This window comes from Chiloscyllium plagiosum, chromosome 15 (genome assembly GCF_004010195.1).
Source record: "Chiloscyllium plagiosum isolate BGI_BamShark_2017 chromosome 15, ASM401019v2, whole genome shotgun sequence".
Classification (NCBI taxonomy): Eukaryota; Metazoa; Chordata; class Chondrichthyes; order Orectolobiformes; family Hemiscylliidae; genus Chiloscyllium; species Chiloscyllium plagiosum.
The window spans coordinates 51,366,235-51,381,917 of NC_057724.1; the positions used below are offsets into that span (position 1 = coordinate 51,366,235).

Consider the following 15,683-nt stretch of genomic DNA (forward strand, 5'->3'; position numbering starts at 1 on the left):
TGCTATAGGAAGGCGGGAAAGAGGGGCAACAGAGGAGGGGGAATAGCATTTTTGATAAGGGATAGCATTACAGCTGTACTTAGGGAGGATATTCCTGGGAATGCATCCAGGGAAGTTATTTGGGTGGAACTGAGAAATAGGATGATCATCTTATTGGGATTGTATTATAGAGCCCCTAATAGTCAGCGGCAAATTGAGACACAAATTTGTAAGGAGATCTCAGTTACCTGTACGAATAATAGGGTGGTTGTGGTAGAAGATTTTAACTTTCCAAACATTGACCGGGACTGCCAGTGTTAAGGGTTTAGATGGAGAGGAGTTTGTTAAGTGCGTGCATGAAAAGTTTCAAGTATGTAGATATACCTATGAGAAAAGGTGCAAAACTTGACCTACTCTTGGGAAATAAGGCAGGGCAGGTGACTGAGGTGTCAGTAGGGAAGCACTTTGGGCCCAGCGACCATAATTCTGTTAGTGTTAACATAGTGATGAAAAAGAATAGACCAGATCTAAAAGTTCATGTTCTAAATTGGAGGAAGGCCAATTTTTACGGTATTAGGCAAGAACTTTCAAAAGTTTATTGGGGGCAGATGTTCGCAGGCAAAGGGACTGCTGGAAAATAGGAAGCCTTAAAAAATGAGATAACTGAGGGTGCAGAGACAGTGTACTCCTGTTGGGGTGAAAGGCAAGGCTGGTAGGTATAGGGAATGCTGGATGACTAGAGAAATTGAGTTTTGGTTAAGAAAAAGAAGGAAACATATGTCAGGTATAGACAACAGAGATACAGTGAATCCGTCCATAGAAGAGTATAACGACAGTAGGAGTATACTTAAGAGGGAAATCAGGAGGGCAAAAAGGGAAATGAGATAGCTTTGGCAAATAGGGTTAAGGAGAATCCCAAGGACAAAAGGGTAACTAGGGAGAGAATATGGCCCCTCAAAGATCAGCAAGGCAGCCTATTATGGAACCACAGGAGATGTGGAGATACTAAATGAGTATTTTGCATTAGTGTTTACTGTTGAGAAGGACATGGAAGATATAGAACGTAGGGAAGTAGATGCTGACATCTTGAAAAATGTCCATACTACAGAGGTGGTGGTGCTGGATGTCTTAGAGCACATATAAGTGGATAAATCCCCAGGACCTGATCAGGTGTACCCTAGAACTCTGTAGGAAGTTAGGAAAGTGATTCCTGGGCTCCTTGCTGAGATATATGTATCACTGATAGTCACAGCTGAGGGTCCAGAAGATTGGAGGTTGATTAATGTGGTGCCACTATTTAAGAAAAGGTGGTAAGGAAAAACCAGGAAACAATACACCAATGAGCCTGACATTAGTGGTGCGTAGGTTAGAGGGAATCCTGAGGCTCAGGATTTATATGGATTTGGAAAGGTAAGGACTGATTAGGGATAGTCAACATGGCTTTGTGCATGAGAAATCATGTCTCATGCACTTGATTGAGTTTTTTTTGAAGAAACAAGGGCAGAGTGGTGGACGTGATCTATATGAACTTCAGCAAGGTGTTCAACAAGGTTGTTTATGGTAGACTGGTTAGCAAGGTTAGAGCTCATGGAATACAGGGAGAACTAGCCACTTGGATACAGAACTGGCTCAAAGGTAGAAGACAGAGAGTGGTGGTTGAGGGTTGCTTTACAGACTGGAGGCCTGTGACTAGTGGTGTGCCACAAGAATCGGTGCTGGATCCATGCTTTTCATCATTTATATAAATGATTTGGCTGTGAATATTGGAGGTGTAGTTTGTAAGTTTGCAGAAGACACCAAAATTGGAAGTGTAGTGGACAGTGAAGAAGGTTACCTCCAAGTACAACGGGATCTTGATCAGATGGACCAATGGACTAAGGAGTGGCAGATGGAGTTTAATTTCGATAAATGTGAGGGGCTGCATTTTGGAAAGTCAAAATCAGAGCAGGACTTATATACTTAATGGTAAGGTCCTGGCCAGTGTTGCTGAACAAAGAGACCTTGGAGTGCTGGTTCATAATTCCTTGAAAGTGGAGTCGTAGGTAGATAGGACAGTGAAGAAGGCATTTGGTATGCTTTCCTTTATTGGACAGGGTATTGAGTACAGGAGTTGGGAGGTCATGTTGCGGCTGTACAGGACATTGGTTAGGCCAATTTTGGAATATTGCATGCAATTCTGGTCCCTTTCCTATCAAAAGAATGTTGTGAAACTTGAAAGGGTTCAGATAACATTGACAAAAATGTTGCCAGGGTTGGTGGGTTTGAGCTATAGGGTGAGGCTGAGTAGATTGGGGTTGTTTTCCCTGCAGTATCAGAGGCTGAGGGGTGACCTTACGGAGGTTTATAAAATCACAAAGGGCATGGATAGGGTAAATTGAAAAGGTCTTTTCCTTAGAGTGGGAGAGTCCAAAACTAGAGGGTACAGGTTTAGGGTGAGAGGGGAAAGCTTTATAAAGGGATCTAAGGGCGAACCTTTTCACGCAGAGGGTGGTGCGTGTACAGAATGAGCTGCCAGAGGAAGTGGTGAAGTTGGTACATTTACAATATTTAAAAGGCATCTAGATGGGTATATGAATAGGAAGGATTTCGAGGGACATGGGCTAAGTGTTGGTAAATGGGTCTAGATAAGGCATAGTCGAGTTGGACGGAAGCTTCCGTTTCTGTGTTGTACATCTCTATGACTCTAATCCTTGTGAACATTTTGCTATCTACCTGCCTAAAGACTGTTCCACCAAACCTCAACTGTTCGTCAAGCCACCCACTGAAGCCAACTTATAGAAATTCATCTATCCACAACAAAATATTCTGCACCCATTCAGTGATGTCATTTATCCTGGCATCAGAAGGGAGGCAACATTGTTTGCCAAACTGTTCAACAGTTAAAAAAAAGCCTGAGAGTCCCCCATGACTATTACATTTCTACACATTTACTGTGATGCAATATTTTCTTCATTGTGGTAAGGCAGAGCTCTGCATCTTCATCAAAATTTGATACTGAAAATCAGTTTGAAAATGCTACTTCCAGTCACACTGGCTGCCTCTTCCTGTTAGCCACCAATTTACTGTGCCCAGGGCTCTACTATTGTAGGTTTGGTTGTTGGAAAATTCACCACAGGAAATTCACAGCATAGCATTGTTCCTCAAAGTTTCCAGTTAGTTATGACCAGAAACCTTGAGCTCAGGTTTGAGAAACTGAAGCACACATGGTTACATATTTTGTCTCTTACTCTGCAAAATTCCAGCGAATACAAACAGAGTTCGACCAATCTTAGAACAAAGAACAAAGGAAATTACAGAACAGGAACAGGCACTTCGGCCCTCCAAGCCTGCACCAATCCAGATCCTCTATCTAAACCTCTTGTCTGCTTTCTAAGGCTCTGAGTCCCTCTGCTCCCTATCCATTCACATATTTGTCTTGATACAGCTTAAATGACGCTATCATGCCCAGCTCTGCTGGCAATGCATTCCAGGCACCCACCATCCTCTGCGTAAAGAACTTTCCACACATATCTCCCTTAAACATTTCCCCTTTCATCTTCAACTCATGAACCCTAGTATTTGAGTCCCCCACTCTGGGAAAAAGCTTCTCGCTATCCACTTATCTATACCTCTCATGATTTTGTAGACCTCAAATCAGGTTCTCCCCCTCCCAACCTCAGTCTTTCTAATGAAAATAATCCTAATCTACTTAACCTCTCTTCCCTAGCTAGTGCCCGCCATACCAGGCAACATCGTGGTGAACCTCCTGTGCACCCTCTCCAAAGCATCCACATCCTTTTGGAAATGTGGCAACCAGAACTGTATGCAGTATTCCAAATGTGGTTGAACCAAAGCGTTATATAACTGTAGCATAACTGCCAACTTTTGTACTCAATATCCCATCCGATGAAGGAAAGCATGCCGTATGCCTTCTTGACCACTCTATCGACCGGTGTTGCCATCTTCATGGTACAATGCCCTGAACACCAAGATCTCTCCATACATCAATTTTCCCCAGGGCTTTTCCATTTACCGTATAGTTTGCTCTTGAATGAGATCTTCCAAAATGCATCACCTTGCAATTGCCCGGATTCAAAACCATCTGCCATTTTTCTGCCCAACTCTCCAATTTACTCAAGGGTGGCAAAGTGGTTAGCACTGCTGCCTCACAGCGCCAGAGACCCGGGTTCAATTCCCGGCTCAGGCGACTGACTGTGTGGAGTTTGCATATTCTCCCCGTGTCTGCATGGGTTTCCTCCGGATGCTCCGGTTTCCTCCCATAATCCAAAAATGTGCAGGTTAGGTGAATTGGCCATGCTAAATTGCCCGTAGTGTTAGGTGAAGGGGTAAATGTAGCGGAATGGGTCTGGGTGGGTTACGCTTCGGCGGGTCGGTGTGGACTTGTTGGACCAAAGGGCTTGTTTCCACACTGTAAGTAATCTAATCTAATCTAATCTAATCTAATCTAATCTAATCTATATTCTGCTGCATTCTCTGACATCTCCCTTCACTATGTACTACTCCATCAACCCTAGTGTCATCTGCAAACTCGCTAATCAGACCACGCACACCTTCCTTAAGATCATTTATGTGTATCACAAACAGTGGTCCCAATACGGATCCCTGTGGAACACCACTGGTCACAGTTCTCCATTTTTAGAAATTCCCTTCTGCTACTACTCTCAGTTTCCTGCTGTCCAGCCTGTTCTCTATCCATCTAGCTAAAACATCCTGGAGCCCATGTGACTTCACTTTCTCCCTCAGCCTACCATGGGGAACCTTATCAAATGCCTTACTGATGTCCATGTATATGACATCTACAGCCCTTCCCTCATCAATCAACTTTGTCACTTCCTCAAATAATTCTATCAATTTAGTAATACATGACCTACTGTCCAGAAAACCATGCTGCTTATTGCTGATAAGCCAATTTTCTGCCAAATTTAAATAGATCCTATCCCTAAGAATCTTCTCCAGCAGCTTCCCTACCATTGATGTCAGGTTCACCAGTCTAAAATTACCTGGATCATCCCTGCTACCCTTCTTAAATAAGGGGACAACATTAGCAATTCTCCAGTTCTCTGGAATTTCATCCATATTCAAGGATGTCACAAACGTATCTGTTAAAGCTCCAGCTATTTTCTCTCTCGCTTCCCTCAGTAATCTGGAATAGATCCCATCTGAACCTGAGGACTTGTCCACCTTAATGCCTTCTAGAATACCCCATACTTCCTCCCTCCTTATGCCGACTTGACGGAGAGTAATCCATCCCAATCTCAACATCCGTCATGTCCCTCTCCTTGGTGAATACCGACACAAAGTGCTCATTAAGAATCTCACCCATTTTCTGACTCCACTCATAACTTCCCCCCTTTGTCACTGAGTGGGCCAACCCTTTCTCTAGTTACCCTCTTGCTCCTCATATATGAATAAAAGGCTTTGGGATTTTCCTTAATCCTGTTTGCTAAAGATATTTCATGATCTCTTTAAGCCCTCTTAATTCCTCGTTTCAGAAGGATCCTACTTTCCTAATATTCTTCCAAAGCTTCGGCTGTTTTCAGTTGCTTAGACCTTATGTATGCTTCCCTTCTCCTCTTAGCTAGTCTCACAATTTAGCTGGCCTGTGATCCATGGTCCCCTAATCTTGTCATTTCTATCCCTCATTTTCACAAGGACATGTCTGTCCTGCACTCCAATCAACGTCTCTTTAAAAGCATCCCACATATCAAATGTGGACTAACTCAAACAGCTGCTCCTAATATCCCAACATTCCCCAGCTGCTGCTGAATTTTGCTATAGTTGGCCTCCCCTCAAGTAACCACTCGGACCAGTCTCATCTTTGTCCGGGAGTACTCTAACACTTACGGAATTGTGATCACTATTCCCAAATCTTTCTTAAAAGACAAGCTATCTTTTCCATGTATTAGTTAAGTAAACTTGTGCAAATTGCTTTAATAAGGAGGCCAAATCTGAACAAGGTACTTCACAGCATGATCTCACCAAGGCACATGAAGCATTCCAGAATTCCCACATAACACAGGAACTGCAGGCAACAGGTTCTACGATATCTCACTGTTTTACTCAAACTTACATTTGTTTTCAGTTTTGCCTCATTTCCAATTATTGTTAAATTACTGATTTGCTTAACAAATACAAACTGGATCCCTTTATCATTGGAAAGTGCACCCCAAGAAAATAAATTTCAATTGATCTCCTTTTATCTCAGAATTATGATTATATATTTACTGTTGCTCCCTTACTTTAAAATACTTAGCACCTCCTTTGCTATGTGCCTTACATTGCCCAATTCACTAAATTCCTGTCATCACTCTGTTTAGCAAATTGATCGAACAGCCTTCAAGTTGAGTGCACATCACGAGGAAAGAAACAGGGAAATAACAAAGCAAACTCCAAATGAACTAGATTCCGAGATAAGTACTGAAACAAGAATTGATACGTTACATTAAACTGATTTTAGTCTTAAATCGAATCACAAACTTACCATGAGTTGTGTCATTCTTTATTATCTATGTTTTTCTGATGATTTATGAGTATGATTGTTAAGAAAAATCACAATTATACATCCCTTATGTTGTGAATTTTAAGGCAGAATTTTATTCACTAACAGAAGTTGTTTTAGGGGCCTAAATTGGTCAAACCAGACTGAGAACATCAATGTTGAGAGAGTGGTGCTGGAAAAGCACAGCAGGTCAGGCAGCATCCAAGGAGCAGGAAAATCGACGTTTTGGACAAAAGCTCTTCATCAGGATGAAGGGGTTTTGCCCAAAATGTCGATTCGCCTGCTCCTCAGATGCTGCCTGACACGTGGTGCTTTTCCAGCACTACATTCTCGATTCTAATCTCCAGCAGTCCTCACTTTCGCCGAGAACATCAATGTTTTATTCAGCTACTTGACAGTTCAAATCTGGACATATCTAAAATAGCATAAATTTTAATCGACGGAGAAACTTCAATAAATCTATTTTTTATTAGGAGTCAATTTATTTCAATTGTCAAAGGGTCAATAAAAGGATATTGTTTTTTGTCTTCTTTCAAACCTCCACTCTCACGCTTCTCTTTTTTGTCTCCTTTATCATGTCTAGATTCCTGTAAAATATGATAAGGAAAAGTGTTACAAACTTTAAATGTGTTATACAGATCTAGGTCGCATTAATTGCATTGCCTAAGGGAGAAACAAAAAATATTATGACTGACAAAAACATGCTGTACACACAAACACGTCCAACAATACCACCTGGGCATTTTTTTTTGCAAGCTCATTTCTTTCAAATCTTGCTCATCTACTGAAACATTGCTTTTCTGTCTAATTATCAAAGTTACTCATCTTCAAGATACTATTCTGCTTTATCCTTATTATTCAGTACAGCCATAAGATTTCACAATAGTGACAGCTCTGTTTCCTCCATGTCAGCGCTTCCCTTATGCTGAATGTAATGTTAGAACCCACTTTCCTTCTGCTTCCTCCCTCAAGGTAAATTATAATGATCTGCAAATACAAGAAGCAATGCCCAGAAAATTAGTTAACTTGCCAATATAGCAGCAGAATAAAGTTGTCCTTTCAGTATGAGGCAATACCCCACGTCAACATCCAGACTTGGCAAGTGGCTCTAGAGTAGAATCATAGAGATATACAGCACAGAAACAGACCCTTTCATCCAATTCATCCATGCTGACCTGATATCCTAAATAAATCTAATCCGATTTGCCAGCATTTGGTCCATGTCCCTCTAAGTCCTTCCTATTCATATACCCACTCAGATGCCTTTTCAATGTTGCAATTAATTGTACCAGCCACCACCACTTCCTCTGCTAGCTCATTCCATACACGCATCACCCTCTGCATGAAAAAGTTGCCCCTTAGGTGCCTTTTAAATCTTTCCCTTCTCACCTTAAACCTATACCCTCTAGTCTTGGACTCCCTCACCCCCGGGAAAATACCTTGTCTATTTATCCTATCCATGTCCCTCATAATTTTATAAACGTCTATAAGGTCACCCCTCAGCCTCCGATGCACCAGGGAAAATAGCCCCAATCTATTCAGCCTCTCCTTATAGCTCAAACCCTGCAAATCTGCCAACATCCTTGTAAATCTTAAGAATGACAGATAACTCATTTGCGAAGGTGCAATAAGCTGGAACACTGAGTAGGATTTGATAAACTGGAGAAACTGGAGCTAAAGTTAATGCTCAGTAGGGCAGAAAAAACAGATCTGGAAAATACAATGAGACAAGGGAGACAAAAGAGGATCATGCCCACTACTCAAACTTGGTTTCAGTTTAATTCCCTTTCCAATATTTATTTGACTCACAATAAAGCAGTGAACCAATCAACTGAACAGATAAATTCATTAAGAAATTTATGTTGGTAGATTTCATAAGTTGAACTTGTATGACCACTTTCATCAGATACAACCTTAGCTTATGTATTATGCATGCGACATAAACCACAGTTGAAGAGGTGGCCATGACTGTGAGTAATTTAATGAAATGCCAGTTTTTTTTGGTTAATAATCACGCAATACCAGGTTGTAGTCCAACAGGTTTCGAAGCGCTGCTCCTTTATCACCTAATGAAGGAGCAGCGGCTCCGAAAGCTAATGCTTCCAGTTAAACTTGGACTATAACCTGGGGTTGTGTGATTTTTAACTTTGTACAGCCCAGTCCAACATTGGGATCTGCAGATCAGTTTTTCTTTTGGATATTGGAGGATCTATCATCTGTTCTTAGCATTTTCTGCTTTTACTTCATTTCTGAGAATTGGAGCTATATCAAATTTCACCTCTGGAGAAGAGAAGCAATCCCTCAGAAAAGTTGGCAATTCTGTCAATGCTTCAGGCCAATCATGTGCAAGTGACAATAAAGTTAAGTCCAATATGCATTTTAACATATTAAAATTTCTTAATTTTGCAGATGCTTGCTAAAACACATACTTTTTAGCAAAGTGTCCACTGTGCAATAAAATTACACATAGTAAGTTCATTTTAACAAAATATATATTTTGACATTAACATTGGATCAGAAATGATCAGCTACTTTGAAAAGATTTTGTAGATTTCTTAGGCATACATTAAATTGCATACTTAATTCTATCCTATAACCAATTATCAAGGATGCACACATTCATATTTACAAGACTATACCTTCTTGCTTGTTGTTGAACTCTTTTCTAGTTTTTCTAGTTTGATGGAATCATTTTTATCCCTGTCTTTACCAGAGCTAGATTTTGAACTCTTATTTTTCTCCTTTTCAGTTGAACGTGGGGAATCTGCAGGACTTGCACTTTTACTCCTTTTTCCAGAGCCACCTGTTAAGTAAACATTGAATCCTCATTTCTCTGGTAGTTAACTACAAAATTTTACAAAAGAGGTAGTCTAATGTTAGACTTGCTTCAATTGTAACATTCTTGCCTTAAGAATCACAAGGTTCCCGATTCAAATCCCATTCAAGACATGAACACACAACATAGGACAACATTTCTATATGATACAGATGGACCATTGCACTGTTGGAGATGTTAATAAACTGATGAATTTTCTCCTGCAGGTGCACATTATAGCTCTCAAGTAATTGTTTTTGTTTCTGTTTCAAAACAGTTCTTTTTCAGAAATTGCTGAAACACTTCAGCAGATTTGGCAGCATCTCTGGTGAGAAAGCACGTTTTGAGTCCAGTGACTCTTCTTCAGAACTGTGTTTCTGTTTTCCAGTATCTGCAGTTCTTTTGATTCTTTGTTAAGAGCTGTTTTGGGTTCGCCGAATATCTCAAACACCATCATAAAACAATATCTGCTCATATATTCCATGCTGTCACATTTCCTTGCCTTACAACAGTAATGGCATTTACCAGTTTAATCTACTGATTTAGCACTTTCATTTCAATGTATTTCTTATGATTGCTGGCATAGCTGAGGAAGAGCAATATATATCAGTTATCACATTTGAGGAGACTGTGTATCATAAATCATAACTATACATATGCACAATTCACCTTCCATTTCTCTGAATGCTAATTTTGAAACAAAAGTCGGCGAGGTCTACTGGACAAACGTTTTAAGACATTTTTTTAAAACATGTCCATTGCATTTTGTTTAAAAGGGAAACTGCTGTTCAGATTAAAACAAAATGTGGATTATAAGAAACAATTTGGGCACAAATTGCTGAATGCTTGCGAGTAGGTATTTTATTCAAGCAATGACATTATCTGCAAGAAATTTAATCTGTCTAATCTCTGTACATAATTCACATTCACACAAAGCTAAATCACTTTGGAAGTGATTCTGAAAGATAAGATTTATATGCATTTGGACAGGCAAGGAATGACTAGGGATAGCATAGTTTTGTGCAAGGGAAATCATATTTTGCAAACTCGATTGAGTTTTTGAGGAGGTAACCACAAAGATTGATGAGGGCAGAGATATGAGTGCTATCCCTTCTCCTCACAGGTACAGACCAAAGAATTTACCCAATTAGTCAGCCAGAATCAATACTGCATAAACAGAGATATAAACCACAACTTAACCAATAATTCACTCGCTAGCTCTGCTTTCTCTGATCTACACAGAGTTCGCCCAAACCTTGCAGCAACCAAATTTCAAAACATTTAGAAATTCATTCCTGGACTTGACCCACTATACAGTTCTTCATTCTTCTTTGCACCCCTTAACAATACTATACTGGATGTGAATCTCTCATTCTCTTTTATCATTCATCATAAATATCTAATGAACAAGTTCCTGTGAATTAAGATTGATTATACACTATGTCTTTGAATCTACCCTAAAAAGCCTCCAAAAGTTCTATTCATTGAATAAACTGAGAATGTGACACTTGCTGTTTTGCACATATGTAGAAGATAAACATGGTCAAGAGCAAGGATCAATAATAATCAGATAGATTACAACGGCTACATAAGTTTAATGTAAACTCACTATTCATATTGTTGCTATCACCTATTCACTGTGGGAGTTGATGGGAATGAATGAAGCATCAATGTCATTATTCTAGGATGTTCAACCTGTTTTTCAGTTCAGAACTTTACATCATGGAATAAATCCTCCCAGCCATTTGTTTAATGACATCTTAGTACTCGATATTCCAACTCACTTTACATTGCTCTAAGATTCATTTTGGTCAGGGCAAATACAAATTTTAATGGACGAATCTTTTAAAAAGGAATCTTGACCAACAAGATTTCTCTTAACTCTGACAGGGAGCTGGTTCAAGCTATCAACAGTAACTCCCTCCCATCCAATCCATTTAAACACCTTCAGAAAAATTATTAGACCATGCCTTCAATCAATTCTTCTTATTCTCCTGGTTAAGTAGTCCTTATTTTTATTTCATTGTTCTGTACTCTGGTCATGTTCAGCATTCAAATAATAGTTTGATGTACTCCACTGTTGCAGCATTCAGACAGCTTGGATTTGTCAAGTTGCGCTCAGAATTTAAATAACAACATATATTAAAGCTAACCTGTCCCATTTTCATCTTTACGCCTTTTTGATTCTTGTATGTTCTCTCGGTCACTGTTTGAATGATCCTGAAAGAACAAGACGAAATTCAAATTGAGAATAACAAAGGAAATTCATTCCAAGTATTGTTTGCAGGTGCCACATTATTCAAACAAATCAGTCAAAATAAACACAGAACATGTACAGCTATTCCTAACCCAAGCTTCTTCAAATACCAAGACGAACATCAGATAAGTTAAAAAGCAGAAATAGAAAGAAAAATACTCAGCACAGTAAGTAACATTTCAACATAATAAGCAATATAACCGATTCACCAATTTAGTTTGAGCAGACTCACAACTGACAAAATATGTATCGGTCAATCTTTCATTTGCTTTATTTTCATGTTTTTATGTCTTACCCTTTTGCGATCTTTTCTTTCTTTGTCTTCTTTCTTTTCTCGCTCTCTTGAGCGATCCCTCAACTTCTCCACCTCTTTCTTCTCCACCTCCCTTTCTTTGCTCTTTGACTGTGTGCCTGTACTATGGTTGGTGTGATGCGGGCTATGGTGCTGTTAAAAATGATGTAATGCACACTTATGATCATAACATTTCAACTGAACTAAATGGTTTCCATTAACGTCAATGTCCTACAATGACAATCTAAATGCAGAACACATTTGCCTGTTAGTTGGCTTTTAATTAAAAACATACATCTGTATACAAGAGCAATTCCATTCAGGATGATATTGAAAAACTTTTATAAAAATGAAGACTGATCAGAAGTGGTTTAAAACCATTTTTGTGATTGAAGATTACTGTAAAATAGATTTAGTAAGAATACCGAAATTGTGTTTAATTGGTGATAATTGGCAAAGTTAATATTAAACCAATTTCTAAGTTCCCCATTCCCAGAACCAAATCTCTAGATATTCCAAATGATCGATAGTAAAACTTATTTTAAACATAAAGCTTTAAATCATATTCCATCAATTCACCATGACTTTTGTCAGCAAAATTTTTATAATTTTTATTTGTCCCCATATCCCAAACTCACTCTCAGAGGTGCTACTTTATATGGTAAGTAATTAATCAAAACATCATTTAACAACTATCTCAGGAAATTTCTGATTAACTATCCATAATTGAAGGGAACAGCATAATATTTAACTTCCAGGGCCATTGGCATCCACCAAACCAAAGTCAAGTAGAATTTTTATTATATGGTGCTCCTAGAAATTTTATTTCCTCTGAAGATTCCGTTGGAATTCATTTTTGTGAAAACAATGACCTTGATAAATTCTAAACACGGAAATGCTAAACTCCCTCCCTGCCAGGACTTGTCACATGTTCATGATGTTAATCTATCAATGGAGGCCACAATGCTTCTTTTACATTTTGTTGCACATTTCAAAACACAAAACTATGTATTGTCCAATTGTTTAGAAGTAGTAAATTGCAGCACAAATAAAGCCACAATGCTTAAGCAACTGCACACTAATGAAAAACAAACTTAACTCTGTTAGCCTTCTTTCAGAGCTTCGACAATGTTGGTAGGCTACCTGACTATGAAAATCATTGCAGCTAAGTCAGGTTCAATCCTCTCCCCCAAGAGTACTACTTAAGGTTGCCTTTCTTAGCAGGGTCGGGGTGATGGAGGAATGAACAGTACAGACAGGGAATGGAAACTGAAATCTTACAACCATCATGGTTTAACACCACAATATCTGATGGCTTTTGAAATTAGATCTGGATGACCATACGGACTACTTATATAATCACCGTCTGTCCTATTTGAGCTTTAATCTTTAAATGATTATTTATGAAGTCATAGAGATGTACAGCATGGAAAGAGATCCATTGGTCCAACTCATCCATGCTGAGTTTAATTTGGATAAATGCAAGGGGCTTAATGCAGCCAGCTCAAAGTCAGTCCACGGATTGAGGAGGCCTTCTGAATCTTCTGTTTATAACTGCCAACCCAATCAAGGATCTGAGTCAATGAGCTCCACCTGGCCCTGGTTCCAAACATCACACTCTTTATCTTAGTCTTAAGTAAGGCTGTGCGCTCAAGTAAGAGGCTCTCCTACATGTTCTCCACGTACACTCTAACTAAACCTTTCAGTATTCTCTAAGTTTCAATCAAATAACCCCTCATCCTTCTGAAGTCCAGTACAGACACAGAGTCCTCAACAGCCCCTCAAATGACACGTCTTTCATCCCTGCCATCAATCTTGCAAATGTCCTATGGACCTCCTCCAAGGCCAGATAAGCCTGGAGTTTCTCTCAACATTCTAAATGCAGTCTGACCAAAGCCTTAACCTAAGCAGTACATCCGTGCTCTAGTATTCTAGCTCCCTTTATCTCGACTCTCTCCCTTCTGCAAATCAACCAACCCTCTATCCATGACATTATCTTGCCCGAACACCACTGGCTCTTATCTCATCTAGCAGTCTCTTGTGCGTCACCTTGTCAAAAACCTTCCGGAAATCCAAAGAGATCATGACCACTAGTTATCGTTTGTCTTGTTGGCTCCTCAAAGAATTTTAAGATTCATCAGGCATAACCTCCACTGAACGAAACTGTGCTGAATCAGCCTTATTTTACTACACACTTCCAAGTACTCTGCAATCTCATCCTTAATAATGGGCTCTAAACTCTGACCAATGGCAGAGGTCAGGCTATGTGGCCTATCATTTCCAATCTTCTGCCTCCCTCCCTACTGAGATAGGGATTTTACATTCACCATTTTTCCATTCTCCGAGACCCTCCTTGACTCCAGTGATTGCTGAAAGATCACCAACAATGCCTCCACAATCTCCTCAGCTGTCTCCTTCAGATCTCTGGGGACTGGTCTATCTATTCAAGTTTATTTATTCACCTTCAGACCTTTCAGCATTCTCAGTACCTTCTCCTTGGTGATGGCCACCGCATTCACTCCTACCCTCTGACTCTTGAAGTTCTGTTATGCTGCTAGTATCTTCCACTATAAAGACTGATGGAAAGTCCCACCATTTCTTTGCTTCTCAACTTCACTGTCCAGTGGTCCAATACCCACTCTTACCTTTTAGCTATCTAAAACAACTCTTGAAACCCTCTTTTATATTACTGACTGGCTTTCCCTCATATTTCATCTTCTCCACCCCTAAATACATATCGAGTTAACTTCTGCTACATTTTAAAGGCTTCTCAATCCTCTGGTTTCCCACTAATCCTCACTACATTGTATGTTTTCCCTTTATGCTGTCCCTAACTTCCCTTGGCAACTATGGTTGCCATGGCCTCCCGTGAGTATGTTTCTTCTTCCTTTCTGCTGTGCCTCCCAACTTAGCACCAGAAACTCCTGCCATTGCTGCTCCGACATCTTTCCTGCTGGGCTCCCCTTCCAATCAGCTCTGCCCTATAGCGGTTCCTTCACCTTAAGCTCCCGAATCAAGTTGCAATATACATCACCAAATCCAGAACTGCTGGCACCCTCGTGGGATCCATCACAAGCTGCTCAAAAAAACCCAACTCATCAACATTCCATGAATTCCCGTTCTTGAGATCCACAACTGTAATTTTGCCAGACCATCTATATATTGAAGTGCCCAAATGATTACTGTAATATTGCCTTTTCTATCTCTTGATTTATTTTCTGTCCCACATACTGACTATTGCTAGGTGGTTTGTATTTCACTTTAGTGAGGATTTCTTTTCCATTGTAGTTCTTCATCTTTACCTACACAAATTCTATGCCTTCTGACCCTAAATCGATTGCAAGTTATATAATTTTATTCTTACTACCAAGGCAATCTGACCACCCTCTGCCTGTCCTTGCGATAGGATGTGTATGCTTGGATATTTAGTTCCCAGCTCCAATCCCCTTGCAGCCATGTCTCTATCATACCCATCAAACTGCACTAAAAGCTCAAGTATGTTGCTCTTACGTTGCACACATTTAAGTACAACAGCCTGAGGTGACCAACCCCTTTCTCATCGCTGTTCCTTTATCTGCTGTGCTCTAAGTTAGATCTGTGGCCCTTTCCAAACTCTCTAATTATTTGTTCTAGAAACTTCAATACCCTGTCCAGAGTCCTCCTGCCCTTTAACTTTTTCCATAATTTTCCATGCAACTGAAGCTTCCCATCCACCCCCCCCACCCCAAGAAAAATTAGAAGAATTAAAGCCTACTTTAAATCCTGTTTAATAAGTAACCTGACACCTTTGACTCCACCAAACCTAGATATCTGACTTGAGTCCATCTTGAACATTTGGCCT

The 15,683-nt window shown here is 39.8% G+C and overlaps 1 protein-coding gene across 3 annotated transcripts in view; it reads right to left on the reverse strand.

Moving 5' to 3' along the window:
- Window positions 1–15,683, reverse strand: part of thoc2 (THO complex 2) — a 143,494-nt gene that overhangs the window by 5,938 nt on the left and 121,873 nt on the right. For all 3 annotated transcript variants that reach the window (XM_043704869.1, XM_043704870.1, XM_043704871.1), the window contains 5 exons: window positions 11,846–11,995; window positions 11,447–11,513; window positions 9,118–9,281; window positions 6,995–7,065; window positions 6,461–6,509 (listed from right to left, as the gene is read on the reverse strand). In XM_043704869.1, the coding sequence (XP_043560804.1) occupies window positions 6,482–6,509; window positions 6,995–7,065; window positions 9,118–9,281; window positions 11,447–11,513; window positions 11,846–11,995 (480 nt within the window). In that variant the 3' untranslated portion in view covers window positions 6,461–6,481. The remainder of the gene's footprint in view (window positions 1–6,460; window positions 6,510–6,994; window positions 7,066–9,117; window positions 9,282–11,446; window positions 11,514–11,845; window positions 11,996–15,683) is intronic.